The sequence below is a fragment of the Salvia miltiorrhiza genome, chromosome 3 (genome assembly GCF_028751815.1).
Source record: "Salvia miltiorrhiza cultivar Shanhuang (shh) chromosome 3, IMPLAD_Smil_shh, whole genome shotgun sequence".
Classification (NCBI taxonomy): Eukaryota; Viridiplantae; Streptophyta; class Magnoliopsida; order Lamiales; family Lamiaceae; genus Salvia; species Salvia miltiorrhiza.
In genome coordinates, this window is record NC_080389.1 from 64,443,478 (window position 1) to 64,461,793 (window position 18,316).

At 39.1% G+C, this 18,316-nt stretch overlaps 5 protein-coding genes across 7 annotated transcripts; 4 read left to right on the top strand and 1 right to left on the bottom strand.

Annotated features, from left to right (window-relative positions):
* The first annotated feature begins 41 nt into the window (after window positions 1–41).
* LOC131015574 (ER membrane protein complex subunit 7 homolog) lies at window positions 42–18,315 on the top strand. Its single transcript, XM_057944003.1, has 8 exons — window positions 42–45; window positions 15,581–15,679; window positions 15,833–15,876; window positions 16,709–16,817; window positions 17,081–17,144; window positions 17,220–17,336; window positions 17,424–17,523; window positions 17,969–18,315. The coding sequence occupies exons 2-8, from the start codon at window positions 15,603–15,605 to the stop codon at window positions 18,061–18,063; spliced, it is 606 nt and encodes a 201-aa protein (XP_057799986.1). The 5' UTR covers window positions 42–45; window positions 15,581–15,602; the 3' UTR covers window positions 18,064–18,315.
* Window positions 2,399–4,669, top strand: LOC131015570 (ACT domain-containing protein ACR2). Its single transcript, XM_057943996.1, has 8 exons — window positions 2,399–2,622; window positions 2,713–2,784; window positions 2,875–2,926; window positions 3,005–3,119; window positions 3,205–3,272; window positions 3,348–3,956; window positions 4,050–4,154; window positions 4,230–4,669. Exons 2-8 carry the CDS (start codon window positions 2,714–2,716, stop codon window positions 4,545–4,547), a joined length of 1,338 nt encoding a protein of 445 aa, XP_057799979.1. The 5' UTR covers window positions 2,399–2,622; window position 2,713; the 3' UTR covers window positions 4,548–4,669.
* On the bottom strand, window positions 4,560–7,763 carry LOC131015569 (probable glycosyltransferase At5g25310). Its single transcript, XM_057943995.1, has 4 exons — window positions 7,379–7,763; window positions 6,730–6,881; window positions 5,388–5,739; window positions 4,560–5,303 (listed from the first exon to the last, which is right to left on the bottom strand). The coding sequence occupies exons 1-4, from the start codon at window positions 7,622–7,624 to the stop codon at window positions 4,638–4,640; spliced, it is 1,416 nt and encodes a 471-aa protein (XP_057799978.1). The 5' UTR covers window positions 7,625–7,763; the 3' UTR covers window positions 4,560–4,637.
* On the top strand, window positions 9,087–15,165 carry LOC131015567 (synaptotagmin-4-like). Its single transcript, XM_057943993.1, has 14 exons — window positions 9,087–9,386; window positions 9,479–9,581; window positions 9,671–9,723; window positions 9,801–9,921; window positions 10,017–10,138; window positions 10,230–10,331; window positions 10,415–10,489; window positions 10,563–10,642; window positions 10,717–10,867; window positions 10,931–11,161; window positions 11,239–11,529; window positions 11,608–11,721; window positions 11,827–12,551; window positions 12,665–15,165. Exons 1-13 carry the CDS (start codon window positions 9,282–9,284, stop codon window positions 11,968–11,970), a joined length of 1,692 nt encoding a protein of 563 aa, XP_057799976.1. The 5' UTR covers window positions 9,087–9,281; the 3' UTR covers window positions 11,971–12,551; window positions 12,665–15,165.
* On the top strand, window positions 12,352–15,165 carry LOC131015571 (uncharacterized transporter C405.03c). 3 transcript variants are annotated; one of them, XM_057943997.1, is made up of 8 exons: window positions 12,352–12,938; window positions 13,317–13,694; window positions 13,782–13,999; window positions 14,112–14,182; window positions 14,262–14,363; window positions 14,438–14,555; window positions 14,628–14,763; window positions 14,842–15,165. In XM_057943997.1, exons 1-8 carry the CDS (start codon window positions 12,858–12,860, stop codon window positions 14,902–14,904), a joined length of 1,167 nt encoding a protein of 388 aa, XP_057799980.1. In that variant the 5' UTR covers window positions 12,352–12,857; the 3' UTR covers window positions 14,905–15,165. The 3 variants fall into 3 exon arrangements, with proteins under 3 accessions (XP_057799980.1, XP_057799981.1, XP_057799982.1); XM_057943998.1 differs by having other exon boundaries at window positions 12,405–12,938; window positions 14,115–14,182; XM_057943999.1 differs by having other exon boundaries at window positions 12,535–12,938; window positions 13,330–13,694.
* Window position 18,316: the final 1 nt, after the last annotated feature.

Below are 18,316 nucleotides of genomic sequence, written 5' to 3' on the forward strand. Positions count from 1 at the left end.
TTACCAAAACACAATAATTAAGCATAAAAGAAATTCAAACACACATAATCCAAAAACACAAATATCATAAATCTAATCAAATTTAAACAAAATTAATAAATTAATTTAAAGACTCAAAATAAGACGAAAATACTAGACTACTTAAAAGGAATAGAAAGGTTTGTAAACAAAAGAAATTTATCTCATAAAAGTGAAATTATAAAACAAAAATACTCCACAAGAGAGTAAATACTAAATAAGTTTGTAAAGAAGAAAAGAAAGGATCCTAATTAAAACGGACGACATCGTGTTGTGTTTATGTGAGGGAGACACAAATTAATTAATGCTTAATTTGTGGCCTACTCCTATTATGACTCTACCATATACTTAACTTCCTTATCCTATTAACTCATATAACTAATAACATGTTCACTTTTTTAGATTTAGTTCAACTCCAAGTCCCTAAACACATTGGACTAGATGTTGAGATAAGAAAGAAGATCATCTCCACTTTTCTCAAACTTGCTTTTGATGATGATTCTAGTAATTAATCAAGATTTTCATACATTAAGCTCGTTTTATGAGAAAGTAAATTGAAGAAGTCGAAAATCATATCTCTCGTGGATACTAAAAAAAACAGTCGTTAACACGGTCATCGTAAACCCAAATCCTTGTAACTCTTCTAATTTCATGTATATGCTCAACAAAATATTGGATGAAAATGAGGAAGCCTTTATCTTTTTGTTCTACATCAAACCTATCTAAAGTTGTAACAATATTTGATGCCAAACTCAATCCGTCTAGATTCAGAAAAACACTACAACTTCACTCACCTTGCAAGAAAATTAGTACGACTTGAATCATGACAACTTCGGTTATATATATATATGGTTGAAGGAATTCAAACATAACATCTAATCAAATTTAAAATTTTAAACAAAATCAATAAGAAAGAAAACACTACAAATGATGCTTCTTCAAATTTCTCCACTTATCCTTCAAGTCCCCCTCCGTCCTCCCATCAAAGGCATCCGGATTGTCGTTCAAAATCATCTTCCAACGCCCTTCCTCGAACTTGGCCACCCCGGCCATCAGCGCTTCTTCCTCTTCCACCCTCCATCTCCGGCTCCTCCTCCGCTGCTTCCCGGAGGAAGACGGCGTCGTGTTCGCCGCCGCCTTCTCCATTCCCTCTCTAAACTCCCTGAAAACCCTCTCGAAGTCCGGATTGGTCTTCACCTTTTCCACCACAACCGTCAGAAACGAGGGCCCCATCTTTTCCTTCTCCTCCTTCACGTAAGCCCTAACCGCCTCCTCGGCGCGAACCGATTCAAATCTCTCAAGCGCACCCCTGCAGGCGTCGTCGTCCCACGCCGCCGCCTCCACGTCGCGTTTCCACGACGACAGCTCCTCCGACCCCAGCCCCCCCGTCTTCTCCGGCAGCTTCACCTTGTCCCATACCCGCTTCACCCTCGCGTAAAACACCGCCTCTCCCTCCTCGCCGCCGTGTTTCAGAGGCCCTAAGGCGCAATCCACCACCACCTCACGGAAAGCTCGCCTCAGCGCGTCCGAGGCCTGATCAATCTTTCCCAAGAGTATCAGCAAATCCAGGGTGGCTTCGGAGATCGAACGCCGCGACACCTCGATGTCGAGTTTGAATAATATCACCGCCTTCTGATGAGGCGTCGGATCGGCGTCGAGATCGCGGAGGAAAGGCTCCAGCAACTGCTCACTGACCGGCTGCTGGAGGAAGTGTTCGATCTCCGCGTTTGGAACGTAGGGAACCATCTCCATAGTATTTGATCAAACCCTAGTTTGATGAAGAAACTGTAAAAAAAACCCTAGTTTGATGAAGAAACTGTAAAAAACCCTAGTTTGATGAAGGAGGGGTGAGGATAATGAGATACGAAGCCCATTTTTATAAAAGAAATTAATTGAAGGTATATGATTAGGTTTAATTGTGACTTGTGATTAACCCAAATACTTATTTTGGCATCAACTTGATTAGGGTTATGAGATGAGATCTTTCTATATATAATACTCCTTAATTAATTAATTCTAGTTCTATTACGACTCTTCCATAATTAATTAAATTAATTTTGAGGGATAGGTTAAATCTTTTACATTGATTCTATAATGTGGAATAAAATGTAACTTATTAATTAATTAAATATAAAAGAGAATTATTAGGAGATGAGTAGAATTAATGCAATTTTAGTGAGACATAGATTGTTAGCAGTAGACCACGAAAAGGTATTCCTATTATTAGAGGAGACGTGTGGACGAGAAGAATGACTGTATGACTAGCAAACGACAAAGGCTGTAAATTTATGTTAGTTTTATCCTAACAAATTCAAACTCCAACATCCATTTAGTAAATGCAAATCTCTCATTAATCGCATCCAAATTCGATATATCCAAAGACAAATTAAAGGAAGAAGCTCCCTTTGCAGTTGATTTGATCTTCCTCTCTCTCTCTCTCTCTCTGCGTTGTTTCTGCTACAGTTTCATTATGTGGGAATTGCATGTTGTTGTTGATGATGATGGGCTTTGCTCATTTGCTTCATGCAAAGCTATTATCTCATCAGGGACTGCAGATTTAACTCCTTTTGATTGAGATTCAAGTCACAAAGACAAAACTCCCAGGTACAAATTTGGTTTATGCATGCATGCATGCATGCATCTTTATTCAATACTAAATGTATATTCCATGTGTTTGTGTTTGTGTTCGTGCAGAATGAACAGAGTTTGCTCGCCTTATTTTGATCCTGATTTTGATAACCTCCCAGAGAGGATACATGGGCCAGCGTAATGAAGTTTCTTGATCTTCAACTTTGGATTTTTCCTATATATATTTTTTTCTTCCCTATATATAATATTTGTGTCTGTGGATTGCAGTTTTAGAGTGAATGTAGACAATGAAAGCTTAGAGGATTGCACGATTGTTAAGGTTTGTTTTGTGCAGTTGTTGCATTAGGGGCAATTTTATGATGAGAATGGTTGGTTATGGATGGATGAAAAATCGCAGATCGACTGCGTGAACAAGCAGAGCCTCCTCTTGGATGTGGTGCAAGCTCTCACTGATTTGAACCTCACCATATCTAAAGGCTACATCTCTTCTGATGCAGGCTGGTTCATGGATGGTATGCATATATCCTTCTTCTCTCTCATTCTACCTACCTTACTCATTGGGAGAGAGAGAGAGAGTTTGATCTTGTTTTTATGCAGTTTTTCATGTGAAGAATGAGCTGGGCTTCAAAGTTACCGATCAAAGAGTGATCAGCTACATCCAGCAGGTGAGGTGACTAATGAGTGAGCTAGCTAGCTAGCCATGGAGTTGTTTAACATTGGTGTGGTGTGACTGAGCGCAGGCGATGAGCTCAGGCAACGCGTCTAGCCCGAAGGCGAAGGCGAAGGCGACGAGTAGTTTGGCGATAGAGATGACGGGGAAGGACAGGCCGGGGCTGTTCTCGGAGATCTCAGCAGCACTGGCTGACATGGGGTGCAACATCATCGAGGCGCACGCGTGGAGCCACAACGCGCTCCTCGCCTGCGTTGCTTACATATCGGGCCAGTCTGTCGACACCCCAATCGACGACCACAGGCTCCACGCCATCGAGGACCACCTCACCACGGTCCTCCGCGCCACCACTGCCACGGAGGAGAGTGCAGAGGTGAAGCCCGCAGCAGGGCTGCCCCTGCCCAAGGGGGAGCTCGGCACCACCACCAGAGTGGAGCGCCGCCTGCACCAGCTCATGCTCGAGGTGCGTGACTTCGACAGCCCGTCGGCCTCCCTCTCGGACCACCACGGGAGGACCAGCGTGGCCATCGAGAGGTGCCTTGAGAAGGGCTATTCAATTGTCACCATCCAATGCAAAGATAGGAGGAGGCTCATGTTTGACACTGTCTGCACACTTATTGATATGCACTATGTCATCTTTCATGCCTCTGTAGATGCTTGCAGAGGCTATGCATATCAAGTAATGCATATATATATATACACATACCTTCCTTTTACCTCATAAAGAGCAATACACTCATCCAATCTTGACAAGAAACATATGTTTCTGCAGGAATACTTTGTGAGGCATGCAGATGGGCGCGCATTCAACACGGAGAGTGAGAAAGATAGAGTCATAAAATGCTTGGAGGCAGCCATAGAACGCAGGGTTTGTGAGGTATCACTTCATATTTCACATTGCACAATTCTCATCCCTGTATATATGTATATAAAGTGGTGGCTTTGGGTGAAGGGGGTTCGTGTGGAGCTGTGCGCGTACAGCAGGGTGGGGTTGCTCTCGGACATAACACGGGTGCTTAGGGAGAACGGGCTAGCAGTGGTGAGGGCAGACATTGCAACACAAGGAGAGAAATCAGTGAATGCTTTCTATGTGAGGGATACCTCAGGGAACCATGTGGATTTGGAGTTCATCAAGTCCATGAAGAGAGAGATGGGTACCTCAATAGATCTTGAAGTGATGGACGACGACAGGAGGCCACCATCGTCGCCTGAAAGGCCTAAGTTCTCCATCGGGGAGATATTCGAACGCCTCTCCCATGCTATCAAATGATGTACATACATATGCATAGCTAGCTTACCTTTCTGTAGCTGAAACAGATTCATATTTTGTACATAAACATATACACACTAGTTTTGCTTATCAAATGCGTAAATTTAACCGCCGAAGCCAAACAGAGTGCAAGATCATGTGAAACATATCAAACCTCTCAGCAGGCTGGTTTAGAACAAAATGCTTCCTTATAGCTCTCAACCCTTCCTTGAGCCTCAAAAACTCGTCTTCGGTTACTGCCATCAAAATCTCTTTCAACCGCGGTATTTCTGAAATGTTCACCTGTAATGAGAAAGCCTCCCACCTCAGGACATCACTAAATGGGAGGACATAGTGATCTGATAATATGACAGGGATGCATTCAGCATAGATGGCCTCAACAATTCTGGGGCTAGCCACTTCATAACCACTGGGGCATAAGCAGAACTTTGATTTCAGCATGTAATCATAGTAGTCTAGATGTTTAGGGAGGTACTCATAGATGTGGAGGTCTGGGTCCCTGCCCTTCCAGTGGTGGAGGAGAATCGGCCTCACCGGGCCATGAAGGCCACCGGCAAAGAATGCAAGGTAGGAGGGGCTTGAGGCAGTGGGAGGAGGAGGGGTTATCAGCTTTGGATTCACATAGCCACCGTAGAGATGGATCTCGGGCAGGCTCACATCTTTCTGAGGACTGAACCCTTCGGAGGTGTTTGCATTGCACAAGGCGCGGATTGATGTGTTGTAGAGGTACGCGTTTCCTTCTGAGGCGCGAGGTCCCTGCAGCAGGAAGCAATCATGTTCAAACTACTACAGATTATAATCAACAAATTCAAGTTAGGAGGTGCTCGTGCTCGTGCTCACCCAGTCATGGCAAGAAAGCATGAAGTGGTCAGCTCCTTGAGATGTGTTCCAGAAGGGATGCTTGGTGGAGATGAGTTTGACATAATCGGAGACGAACTCTTGGAGTGGGGTGAGGTCGTAAGTGTTAGGCTTGTAGAGATACTTCACCATCCATGTCACGCTGAACGGCATGAAGTAGAGATGAGCTTCCTCACCTCTGCTTGTCCTGAATCTGTGCCTTCCATGCTCCATCTCATGGATGAATCTCCCTTCACTCGTGTATATGTCTTTGCATGGCCCATCATGCACTATTGGCACCTCTCCTTCTTCATATACATACACCTTCAATCTCCTTTCCATTTCCTTATAACTCCTGCATGCAACCATATATGTTAACTATTATTTTTAGTTCAATAATCAATAGTGTGCATGTGTCACACAAGATACTGTTAAATTTACACACTATAATATTCCACAGTGTGTACCACTCACTACTACTAAAGCTACAATCCAAATCCTCGTAAAATTGTAGTTCAAGTGATTGAGTCATAATTAATAACCAAAAGCAAATGTCTTTAACTATGCTTAACTATAACTCATCCTCTGCAATCAAGTTCCAGACAATTTCATCTTTTAAAGAAAAGGCCTTTTTGTTTTCCAAATTTAAATGATAAAAAATCAAAATCTCAGCTGTCAAAATAGAACTGAAAAGATGATTCATATCCATGATGAGCAATGTTTTGATACAGAAAGGTAATGAGTAAAAGTAGCACGGTTTCTAAATATTGAAAATAACTATAGTGTATTGATCGTGGAGGAAATAATGAGTATGCGCACTAGCTAGCCATCCTTGACCCCCTATACATGCTTCATTAAGAAGCCTCTCCCTTTCAAAAACCACACCACACAAAATGTCATTAGTAAAAAATGACATGTACGAAATGCATGATCCTATATTTTTTCGGCCGAGTATCTTAGAAGGAAAGTCACAAAAATAAGATTCCCCAATTCCAAATTCCAAATTATTATAAAACTCCACCTATTGAATTTCCATCACGTGGATTTTTAAATTTTGTAACGACTACTAAATTTTATAGCATAAAAATTAAAGAATATATATATATATATATACACGTGTAATGGCCTAAAAATGTTTGACTAAATTAATGGCGCATGTAGAGTAATTAAGTAAGTGGAATTCCAAGCTAGTTAGTGGTGGAAATGGACTGCATTGACTCGTGCGAGTACTGCTTTGCAAGTCTTCCTCGTTATTTCAATAAATTAAGCATTTTGGTGTGAAAAATCAATTTTTACACATACTAAACGGATTTTGAAGTGCTAAAAATTGTCAAAAATCACTTACTGAAGAAATGCGCTGGGGTTTCGATAGATTGATGACGAAGATATAATATGATTGCCGTCGATAATTACTGATTTGTTTCTGATTGATGCCACTCTTCTAACTGCTGCTCTTGCTCTCGCCAGTCCTTCCTCCAACTTACCACTTTCTCTTTTCTGCATTTTCAGCATTTTCATAATAAGTTCATACAATTTTTAGATATTTTAGTTTGATGCGTGAATTGTTGAATAAAATCAACGCTAAATCGTAAAAGAAAGCAGAAGCATTTCTCGTGTTTTTCAGTTAATCACACGCCGTAAACATGTATCTTATTCAAAGTAATTAAAAGAGAAAAAGTTTTTAAAAAGTACAAAAAAAAAATAAAAACGGCATGAGATTTCATATTTCGTTTATTGCCTCATAATTTAATATCATCAACGCAAACTACATACCGCAGAAGGAAAGTAAAAATGGAGCAAGTAATAACTGCATTAGCGTAAATGACAGCTTAATCCGCAAAAATCTAGAACATTAATTGAGGCGCGCCAGATTAAGCATGCAAATCTCTATTGAAGATCAGAACGTAATTAATTAGGTTTTTATCCACCAGATTTAGCCGTGCTTAATGTTCATATTCGCCAAATCATTCACAAAACGCTAAAAATCTGCTTACTCTGGAAATCGGCTTGAATCTGGACTCTATTTCAGCAGAAACCACAGCTCTCGGCTCATCGCCGCGCCTCCGTGCAGCTCCGACTAACTGAACTTTTTTGAACTCTGCTTCGGGATCAGAATACGACCGCCACAATCCGCTATCAGCTCCGCCGGAGAAGTATCCGGAGATGAAGAAGACGGCGACGATAACTGCTGAAACTACGACGATCGAAAAAGTCACGCCGCCAGCAATTCTCATCGCCATCACTTCGATGCGCGCTGCTCGCAGTTATACGTATAGATATATATGTATCTTCGCTCAGAGTTGTGATGAGTGTGTGAAGTTGTGGAAGAGACGGTTATATATATATCTAGAGAGAGAGAGGGAGAGAGAGGAGAGAGAGAGAGGGCGCGAGATGGGCTTTGAAGTGTAAAGTGGAATTAAGGGTTTAATTAATAGTAAAGATTTGTTGGTGACTGAAATCTCATCTGCTAATTACGGTAATATTAGCTACTCATTAGCCATTACGAGCAACATAATTAATTTATTTGAATAGCAATTTAGTTATTATTTTTCTTTTTTTAATTCTGGTGGCCAATTTGGAACCTAAACATTAACTGTGGAGCTATATTTGAGTAGAATTTTAGGTGAAATGTAATTGTATATCTGCAGTTACAGAAACAACAATTTTGACATAAATACAATATTTTGCCTTATTTGATCGCGTTAGTCCCACCATTTTACATTTTCATAATTACAATATTATTTATATTTACGTCATATATACCGATTCTCTAATTTGATTTTCTAATAATGTTGACTGTCACAAACCCCACGTCTGCATTAATCACGGACTTAATTTTATTTCTTCCTTGAAAATAGCACGATCGGAAACAAATTAATTAGCACGGATATAGATTAATTATAAATATTTTTTTGTGGACTTAGATTGGCAAATTTTCTCCAAATTAAATTCCACTTTTTTTTTTAATTTAAATTTAGCTAGTGCATTCTTTATTAATTTATTTTTATTTTGGTGGCAGACAGCTTGAAACCCATAAAATCGCATTTAGTGATTAAATCATGATTACTCACCAATTGAGCCATTACCTATTGCACAAACTTCTTTTAATTAAGCTCTTAATTTAACTTAGATCTTTTAATTTAGATCTATATCAATATGGATGATATGGTGCAATATTTTAGGATGAAGTTAGGGAAACCTGTTCGCTTTCATATTATCTCAAATATTGTCAAATCAAATAACATCAATAATTAATATATTGGGCCATATATTGTTAACATGATATTTACATAGCCCAATATTTTTTTTCAAAATCAAATATGACCAATAACTAATGTTATTGGGCCTTATATAGTTGACATGGTTTGGACCTAGCTCAATATTTTTTACAAAATCAAATATGGCCAATAATTAATGTTTTGGGCCATGTATTCAGTTAACATGATTTGTGCATAGCCCAATAATTTTTTAAAAATTATATTGTACCCAAATATGCTCTAACCAACTCGATTTAAAACATAATTCAAATTCTCAACTTCTTCTACTCAATAATTAAACTACTGGAAGGGCTAGTTCGTTCGTTCAATCTCACTTATTAACATGAAAGTTTTTTTTTAAAAGGAAAAAAAAACAAGTGGCAAGTAATCAAGATTGACACGTCACTAGTCGACCGGTAATACCGTTTGGCAACCGTCGCCAAAGATCCATTCGGACAACGTTCTCGATTGCTTCGGAAATCAAGAATTATTCATCCAAATTTTTTCAGGGATTCAATCCCACGTAACAAAGTCAAATAAATTCTCTTCTGCACATTGAATCAACACTGTTGAATTATACTTCCTCCACCACATTCAAACTCAAGCACAAGAAGAAAAAAAAAGATTTTTTCTGCACAAGATGGGATTTTTCCTAGGTTACTTTCTGGGTTTTGCGGTTGCCTTCGGATTGATCGTGGGATTCGCGAAATACCAGAATCTCAGATCCAAAAAACGCACCGATTTGGTATGTGTTGCATTTTGCTAATAGAAAAACCAAACTAAAAAAGAAAAAAAAAAAGAGAGAGAGAATTTAGTTTGGAATTTTCTATGTTTCAGGCAGCAGCAATAGCGGCATTGGCTCGAATAACTGTCCAAGATTCGAGGAAGCTTCTCCCAGATAAATTCTACCCTTCTTGGATTGTCTTTTCACAGAGGCAGAAGTTGAGTTAGTTATTTAATTTCTTTTGGCTTTAATATTTTTCCATATAGTAATAATCTAAAACTAGCTTTTGATTGATCTCATTTTGCAGTTAAACTGGCTTAATCAGCACCTAGACAAAATATGGCCTTATGTTGACCAGGTTTAGTATTTTGAGTCTGTCTGTTTCCAAAAGGGCTCGAGCTCGTCTCGTTTATTAATGTATGTGGTGGTGTACAGGCAGCATCACAAGTGATAAGGGAGTCAGTAGAGCCAATTCTTGAGCAATATAGACCAGCAATTTTGGCTTCTCTCAAGTTTTCTACACTTACTCTTGGAACTGTAGCACCACAATTCACAGGTTAATATTATGATCATCTTTACTAACAACTCTAATCTCATTTAACACTTTCATTTCTCATGATTAATTATGTGATGTTTTTTGATGTGAAATAGGAGTTGCAATCCTTGACAGTGAGCCTAATGAGATAGTTATGGAATTGGACATGCAGTGGGATGGGAATCCAGATATCGTGCTCGAGATCAAGACGAGAGTGGGCGTGGCACTGCCAATACAGGCACTCTCCATCTCTCAGCTCTCTGTGTGTGTGTTTGTGTGGAAAAAAAATGCAGTCTTTTTGAAATCCCAAGTCTATTTGTGGGGTGTAGGTGAAGAACATTGGATTTACAGGTGTTTTTAGGCTGATATTCAAGCCTCTAGTAGATGAGTTCCCATGTTTTGGAGCTGTCTGTTTTTCCTTGAGAGAGAAGGTGAATCTGAATCTGACTCTGAATCTGAATCTTGTGTGTGTCCTAAAATGAGGAGAAAATTAAACATGGCATTTTGAGTGCAGAGGAATCTTGATTTTACATTGAAAGTGATTGGTGGAGATTTGTCTTCAATCCCAGGAATATCTGATGCCATTGAGGTTTGAGAGTTTTCTGCCTAGAAAAATAGTTGATTTGTGATGAGGAACATGAAGTGCTTCTTTGTTTTGATAGGGTACGATACGAGATGCAATAGAAGATTCCATCACTTGGCCTGTCCGGAAAATTATACCTATACTACCTGGAGATTATAGGTGCACCTTCGCCTCGTTTTTCTTTTCTTCAAGGAAGTATAGATGTATGATTTACATATGTGGGTTGATTTCAGCTACCTAGAGGTGAAGCCAGTGGGAATGTTGGAGGTGAAGCTGATAGAGGCTAAGGAACTCACAAACAAAGACATAATAGGCAAATCTGATCCATTTGCAAAGCTCTGCATCCGCCCGTTGCCTGATAGAACCAAACACAGCAAAACAATTGTAAGAAGATAGAATCTTGGTGTGTTTTTGCCATTTCATGTTCACTGAAGGATGTTGTTTTAGGACAACCAAACGAATCCAATCTGGAACGAGCACTTTGAGTTTGAAGTTGAGGACACTTCGACTCAGCACTTGACAATCAAGATCTATGATGATGAAGGAGTCCAAGCTGCTGAGCTCATCGGGTGTGCTCTGGTGCCACTACGCGATCTGCAGCCTGGTAAGGTGAAGGACGTGTGGCTGAAGCTCGTGAAGGATCTTGACATCCAGCGAGATAACAAGAACCGGGGTCAGGTTAGAGCTACTCTTCAATTCCCATCATCTGCATTTTTGATCATTTCTTGGACTAATGTTTGTTTTGAATTTTGAAGGTGCATTTGGAGCTGCTTTACTGCCCATTCAGCACGGAGAACGTGTGGAATCCGTTTGATCCGGATTTTAGGCTAACGTCCTTAGAGAAGGCCTTGAAGCAGTTGACAGAAGATGGTGCAGATTCAAGTGGGAAATCTGCTGCACAGAAGAAGAAGGATATTATTGTGAGAGGAGTTCTCTCTGTGACTGTGGTGTCGGCAGAGGGCTTACCAGCAACCGATCTCATGGGGAAATCGGACCCTTTTGTCGTGCTAACCATGAAGAAATCCGAGCACAGGAACAAGACAAGGGTGCCTCAGCCCCCCCATTTAAAAGATCTTCACTCCCTTTTGCATTTTTTGATTAGTACTAAATGAATTTCTTTGCAGGTGCTAAATGACACATTGAATCCAGTTTGGAATCAGACATTTGATTTTGTGGTTGAGGATGGATTGCATGAGCTGCTCATGGTTGATGTTTATGACCATGACACTTTTGGGAAGGTGAGATGGTTCATTCACATGATCAAAAGGCAGTATGTGTTCCATATTTTTGAACTCATAAACAAGTTTTTTTTTTTTTTTTTTTTTTTTTGTTCAAAAATTCAGGAGAAAATGGGGAAGTGCATAATGACATTGACAAGGGCTATATTGGATGGAGAAATAACAAATGATTTTCATTTAGATGGGACTGAATCAGGAAAGGTGAAGCTGCATATCAAATGGACCTCGCAATCTATCATCAAGGAGTAGTAGGAAGTCGAGAGAAGATGAAATTAAACAAGGTCTTTTTTTATGGACGGATACACGTGGCGTGCATTGATGATGTTTATAAAACATAGATGGATAGGGAGAGCCTATTGTTGTACATTCTCATAACTATTTTGTTGAATTTTCTTTTTCCTTAGTTTTTTGGTTATGAAAAGACATTCAAGAAAGAAAAAGAAAAATTGAAAGCAAATTTGTGATGAATAATTTATTGCATATGATTGGTACTAATCAACCTCCAGCTGACATGACTTCTAATCCTTTTTTGTGAAATTCCACATCTTTGGGCTCTAAATTAACAATAATGATGAATTTATCACATTCTTTATCATTAATTTAATGCACTTCTAACTAACACACTAATTGCCAATTGGTAATGCTCAAATGAGACTAGAGAGAGACTCCTCCCCACTTGTGATATAAATTTGGTGTGTGTGAGAGAGAGAGAGAGAGAGAGGAGGATTGAGTTGAAAGCAAGTGCGAGAAGTTTGAGAGGGTTTGACAAGCTGTAATTCACACGTGAAGGCAAAAAAGTCTCCATTTTTCAAAACTAAAATCAGATTACAGTAAGAATTAAGTGGAGATTCTGTTTTCGTTTCTATCTAAGCTCTCAATTTTTTTATCCCCACTTCTTCATTTTCATTCAATTTTGTTGCTGCACTTCGCCATCAATCTACAGCTTATCGTGATGGGCACCAACCTAACTACCAAATACTGAGTGATTCACACGCCCTTTAGGTGTCGGTGGCATTATTCCCAGATTCTGCAGTTTTTTTGGCGAAACAAGATCCCCAAGTCCAGAAAGTTGAGATCTTCGTTGTTTATCTTGGTCAAGATCAAATTTTGGAATCTGGGTTTTTGTTGAATCTGTGATGGGGTGGAGATACAGAGCTGGTTTGCTTTTAATTGCTACCGTTGTCGTTATTTGGGTTGCTTCTGCTGAGGTTACACAGGTCTTGTTTCTCTCTCTCTCCCAATTTCAAGTATTTAGGAATATTTGTTTTTGCAATTTGACATATTGAAGATATTATGTCTTGGAATCATAGATGGGTAATCACAGAAGATATGCATACAAAGAAGTTTTGACGTTGTTTGTTTTTCTGCCTATACCATTTGGCATTTGTTGAGTTGAAATGTGTTCATTTGGAAAAGGTTATTAGTGAAGAGAAAGATTGTTACAGACTTGCAATTATTAGATAGTTTAACCTTAATCTTGAATGTTGTTAGATAGTTGCAATTTTTAGATAGTTTATTGACCTCTTAATCTTGAATGTTGTTACATGCTTGCAGTTATTTAGATAGTTTAATCTTGAATGTGGCTCTTTAAACAGGATATTTTTACAGACTATAAGCAGCCATTTGCTGTGACTTACCTCGGAGCTTCTTTAATGGTGATTTACATACCTATAGCATTCATCAAAGATTGGTTATGTAATATCTTGAAGAAACGTGGTAGTCGAAAGGGTCAAGTTTCGAATGATGACGTTTGTCCCGGTCTAGGCTCTGCACAGAAAATCTTTGAAATCGAAATTCAAGGACACATTAACAGGAAAGACAGCGAGGTAGACCTTTCGGAGCATGATGAGGGAAAGCCTTTGGTTCCCAGGCAAGTAGATGATTCTAGAAGTATCAAACCCGAGAAAGAAATCACGGCCAAAGAAATCGCTACTTACGGATTTTATCTCGCCCCTCTTTGGTTTATCACGGAGGTAATTACAATTACTCCCATCTCACATCATATGCTAGGAGGAAATTGTGCATTCTGATAGCTAGTCGAATCTGCCCCTGTTTTTCAGTATTTCTCGAATGCTGCTCTTGCACGCACGAGTGTTGCAAGTACCACCGTTTTATCCTCCACCTCGGGACTGTTCACTCTCTTCTTCGGGGCATTCTTGGGCCAAGATACCTTAAATATTGCAAAGATAGTTGCTGTGTTTGTCAGCATTGGCGGTGTTGTCATGACGACCCTAGGAAAAACTTGGGCTGCTGATGAGTCGGAGCTGAATATGTCTTCGTGAGTTTTCCCCCTCCGTTTTCTTGAATCTCGAATTTGAAGTGCTGTTTAAGTTTCATGTTGTAATGTATATTTCAGGACTGATGGTTCAAACTTTTTGTTTCTGTTAAAGAAGTAGCAAACGCTCTCTTTCCGGGGATGTATTTGGGCTTCTATCAGCTACGACTTACGGTTTATTCACTGGTAACGAGCTTTCTCACTCGATAATGGAACGAGTTAGGGCCATAGTTATGTTAATTTCTTTGATGATATGATGCTGCAGTGCTGCTCAAGAAGTTTTCTGGTGAGGAAGGAGAGAGGGTCGACGTGCAGAAGCTGTTCGGTTATATTGGCCTATTCACACTCGTGGCTCTTTGGTGGCTTGGTACGTTGTAGCTTTAGGTATACGTCGGTACTATCCTCATGTGTTTTTACGTGCTGAATTCGTGTTCGTTGCAGTGTGGCCATTGACAGCTTTAGGTATAGAACCCAAATTCACCATTCCTCATTCTGCTAAGATGGATGAAGTTGTGATTGCTAATGGGCTCGTTGGGAGCGTTCTTTCGGACTATTTCTGGTACGAGCTCTCAACTTTGAAACGAAACACCAACCGCGTATAATCTTATGACTTGCTGTGGCTCGTCTCTAGGGCGTTATGTGTCGTCTGGACAACACCGCTGGTGGCCACCTTGGGCATGTCTCTCACCATCCCGCTCGCCATGGTGGCCGACATGATGATCCACGGGCGGCATTACTCCGCCATCTACATTCTTGGCTCGATTCAGGTAAACGAGCACACAAAAAACTCGTGTCAGACTGTCTGATGGGTCGAGATCCGTCCAACCTGATCTCGTGCATTGCAGGTGTTTGCAGGATTCGTGATAGCCAATCTTTCCGATAGACTCTCGAAGCTGCTGGGGTTGTAGCGTTTGCACGAGTACGAGAATCGGAGATGAAACCGGAGTGAATCGACTAACGAGGAATCGATGTTCCGGCGTCTGTATATTTGTCACCACCAACGTTGATCATGAAATGTTGTTTCATGTCTTTAACTTCATTCTTGATTTATTTGCCATTGATTTTGGAGAATTTTGGATACACACATTCATTATATGTAGCCATTGTGTTGATAACTGACTTTGGCCTCAAAAGTTTTGCAATTTAATACTATTACTTTTTTGTTCTTAGATCTATCGTTATTAAATACTCCATCACGAAGGACTCGAACACAAAACCTTCGGTCTCAGATATTGAAATGTTGTGATGGATGTTTTGAGCAATATCAAAGTTATTTTTTGGAGATTGGGTTAAACTATGTGGTTTGATTTTTTAAATCTAACAAGTGTTATGGTTTTAATTAGAAAAGTTGTATTATATTTTTATAAATAGTTTTCTCTTAATTATTATCTATGAAATTCACATCTAATACTATATTGTTAACATTATAAATGTATATTCTTAAAAAGAAATTATAAATTATAATTAAAATTTTCCCCAATTTGAATAGATTGAAACTCCAAATCGACTGGAATATAAACTACTGCCAAACAGAAAACTGAATAGACTTCTCCGTATCGTCAAAACAAACACACTCTCCTCTCTCTCTCTCTCTCTAACAATTTCCATGGCAGCTCGTTACCTTTTGGTGTCTCTCTCTCTGATCTTACTTCTTCTGCCGTCGGCATTCGGGATCTCCAATAGGTGATCCTTCTCAACTTTTCGATTTAGTGGAAATTATGTTGAACTATTTATTTAATTTATTGGAATCGATCCATTCCGTTTGGGATTCCGATGCGGGGCCGATTTTCTTATCTTTCAGCGCTAATAGGTTTCCTTTTTTTTATTTTTTTGTAGGAATTCTGAGGGCTATAGTATAAATGGTAAAGTTCGATTTCCAGGTATGCTTTCTTTTGCTACTGTTGTATCAAGGGTTTTAGACTTTCAGTTTATCCAAAAACATTATGGGGAATTTGGGATTGTGCTAAAAACTCAATTTGATGGATTGTAACTTTTTGTTTTTGGGTTCTACTATTGGGGATATATGTTTCAGGATGATGACTTAGTTGCAAAATCATGGAGTGTAGCTTACACTGGGTGATGTTGGGATTGGGAATTTGTTGTAACTTGAAATTATCTAAACAAGCTGAAAGATTAGATTTGAAAGTATTAGATTCTATGTCCTTTATAGGCGAATTCTCCATCATGTGCCTTTTATGCTGCTGAAAATTACAAGAAATCTGGAGTATTTGACTGTACTTTGAGATGCATGGTCGAAGCTAGCCAGTCGGCTAAGTTTTCCCAGTTGAAGTAAAGTGCTCAAAAAGATTCAATTGAAGTTTTATAATTCTAAATTGCAACAGTTAGATTCTTAGATTGTGCACTCTTTTAATTAATCTTAGATTGTAGTTTGGATCTGCTCAAAAAGGGGATTCTTTTTTGCAGTTCGGAAGATATTTTTGAGTTCTGTGAGACTTGATAAGAAATACTGAAGTATTCAGCTAGCACCTGATAAATGTGATACAAGCCAAAAGTTTTTAACTTTTAACTTTCTCATTTAAGGATGTCTAGCTTTAATATTATGACATTAGCCTAAATTTTCTAAGAAAACATTCATCATGAAAGAACACCCCATATCTGCCATGGTATAATCAAAAGCTACTATATGTTCTGGTTGACTGGTGAACTAACTTCGCATTTCCATGTCGGTATGTCCGATTTTTGCTCAACCAGGATTCAGTACGACAGGATTTGGTCTCCCCGCCAAGGTTTCAAATATCAAGATTATACTTAATGGTGGTGAAAAAGTTACCTTTGTGAGGCCTGATGGATATTTTTCATTGTATCCTACTATTTTGGTGATTTTGCTCGACATGATGCACTGAACTTGATCTCTAAGGTTTTTGGCATGCGTAAATGTAGTTATTTTTTTCCCTTTAGCTTGCATCATTTTCTGTCCTGGAGACTGCATCAACCTTATTAGTTGCAAATGAAATCTAGAATTGCCAAATCTCCTGATTACTGACTTGAGCTAAACTATTTTTCTTACACATGATAACTGCTTGAATAATGAACCAAAAGTTTTTTCTTTAACCATTTTTCAAGTCATAACGTGCCAGCAGGAACTCATCTTATTGAAGTGGCCGCCGTTGGCTACTTCTTCTCTCCTGTAAGCCTTCTGATTCTCTTGTTCTTTGTTGGTTAATTACTGAATGAAAAGTAATCTTAGTTTCTTTGCTTCCAGGTCCGGGTTGATGTCAGCGCCAGACATGCTGGTAAGGTCCAGGCAGCTCTTACAGAGAACAGGAGATCGTTGAGTGAGCTGATCTTGGAGCCTATGGTAGAGGAACAGTACTTTGAGGTAACCTAGATCTGGGCCTGTTTTTATTATTATTTGCTTTGGGTAATTTATTCTGAAAAGTAACATTTTTAATCTCATAATTTTCAGATAAGAGAGCCATTCAACATACTGTCCGTGCTGAAAAGCCCAATGGGTCTGATGATTGGATTTATGGTGATTGTGATGTTTTTGATGCCCAAACTAGTGGGTAAGTTTGTTATTGAGCTATGTTTCCCGATTTCTTTGAAATTTTCAATTTACACAATCCACTCTTCCAATCCATATTCTTCCTTCAGCTACTTTGCATCAGTTCATTTAGATTAAGCATCTGAGATTCGTCTATATAGTAAATAAACTCTTGAATACTTGTTTTCAAGGGAACTTATGTTATGCATTTTTAGTCGGTTCTTGCCCTAAATTTTACAATAATGATTTGTTCGCAGAAATCTCCACATATTGGTTCAAATTTTTTAAAGTAGAGGCATACTATTGAATCTACCATATATTGCTGTGATGCAACACTTTTTATACGGATTTTGTGGAAAGATGGCTTAGTTTTCCAAATTCTGATATCATCATCATCATTAACCATATGCTTTTCAATAAATTTGGCGATTCAAAGATATGATGTTGTTGTGATTTTGGTGTCGCAGATCCAGAAGAGTTGAAACGAGCTCAAGAGGAAATGGGAAGCCAAGGCGGTGTTCCATCTCTTGCAAACTTGCTATCTGGAGCACAGAGGACGTAACTGACACATCTCAACGAACAAGTATGAAGACGTCTTGTGGGTGGAGAGAGGACTCAGGCAGAAATTCAAATAGCTATTTATAGGACCTTTTGTTTTCATTAGGAAGAAATTTTTGCTACATGTGAAGTTTCCCTTGTAACATACCGTTTCTTCGACTCAAAATTTATGCGTTTGAATCTGTAGGAATGCTTAACTTTGTGCTAGCAAAGACTCAAGGATTCATTCAATGGGACAAATGCATTTGCTTTGATAG

What these genes read in the sequence shown, in the direction of transcription:
- LOC131015570 (XM_057943996.1), top strand. Translation starts at nt 2,714, where the DNA reads ATGAACAGAGTTTGCTCGCCTTATTTTGATCCTGATTTTGATAACCTC. An exon ending in AGGATTGCACGATTGTTAAG is followed by an intron (nt 2,927 to 3,004) that starts GTTTGTTTTGTG and finishes GAAAAATCGCAG; the next exon opens with ATCGACTGCGTGAACAAGCA. An exon ending in GCAGAGGCTATGCATATCAA is followed by an intron (nt 3,957 to 4,049) that starts GTAATGCATATA and finishes ATGTTTCTGCAG; the next exon opens with GAATACTTTGTGAGGCATGC.
- LOC131015569 (XM_057943995.1), bottom strand. Translation starts at nt 7,624, where the DNA reads ATGGCGATGAGAATTGCTGGCGGCGTGACTTTTTCGATCGTCGTAGTT. An exon ending in AACCCCAGCGCATTTCTTCA is followed by an intron (nt 5,740 to 6,729) that starts GTAAGTGATTTT and finishes GGTTGCATGCAG; the next exon opens with GAGTTATAAGGAAATGGAAA. An exon ending in TGCTTTCTTGCCATGACTGG is followed by an intron (nt 5,304 to 5,387) that starts GTGAGCACGAGC and finishes TTCCTGCTGCAG; the next exon opens with GGACCTCGCGCCTCAGAAGG.
- LOC131015567 (XM_057943993.1), top strand. Translation starts at nt 9,282, where the DNA reads ATGGGATTTTTCCTAGGTTACTTTCTGGGTTTTGCGGTTGCCTTCGGA. An exon ending in TATGGCCTTATGTTGACCAG is followed by an intron (nt 9,724 to 9,800) that starts GTTTAGTATTTT and finishes GGTGGTGTACAG; the next exon opens with GCAGCATCACAAGTGATAAG. An exon ending in AGCACAGGAACAAGACAAGG is followed by an intron (nt 11,530 to 11,607) that starts GTGCCTCAGCCC and finishes ATTTCTTTGCAG; the next exon opens with GTGCTAAATGACACATTGAA.
- LOC131015571 (XM_057943997.1), top strand. Translation starts at nt 12,858, where the DNA reads ATGGGGTGGAGATACAGAGCTGGTTTGCTTTTAATTGCTACCGTTGTC. An exon ending in CTCTTTGGTTTATCACGGAG is followed by an intron (nt 13,695 to 13,781) that starts GTAATTACAATT and finishes CCTGTTTTTCAG; the next exon opens with TATTTCTCGAATGCTGCTCT. An exon ending in GTTCTTTCGGACTATTTCTG is followed by an intron (nt 14,556 to 14,627) that starts GTACGAGCTCTC and finishes GCTCGTCTCTAG; the next exon opens with GGCGTTATGTGTCGTCTGGA.
- LOC131015574 (XM_057944003.1), top strand. Translation starts at nt 15,603, where the DNA reads ATGGCAGCTCGTTACCTTTTGGTGTCTCTCTCTCTGATCTTACTTCTT. An exon ending in TGGTAAAGTTCGATTTCCAG is followed by an intron (nt 15,877 to 16,708) that starts GTATGCTTTCTT and finishes TTGCTCAACCAG; the next exon opens with GATTCAGTACGACAGGATTT. An exon ending in TTGGCTACTTCTTCTCTCCT is followed by an intron (nt 17,145 to 17,219) that starts GTAAGCCTTCTG and finishes CTTTGCTTCCAG; the next exon opens with GTCCGGGTTGATGTCAGCGC.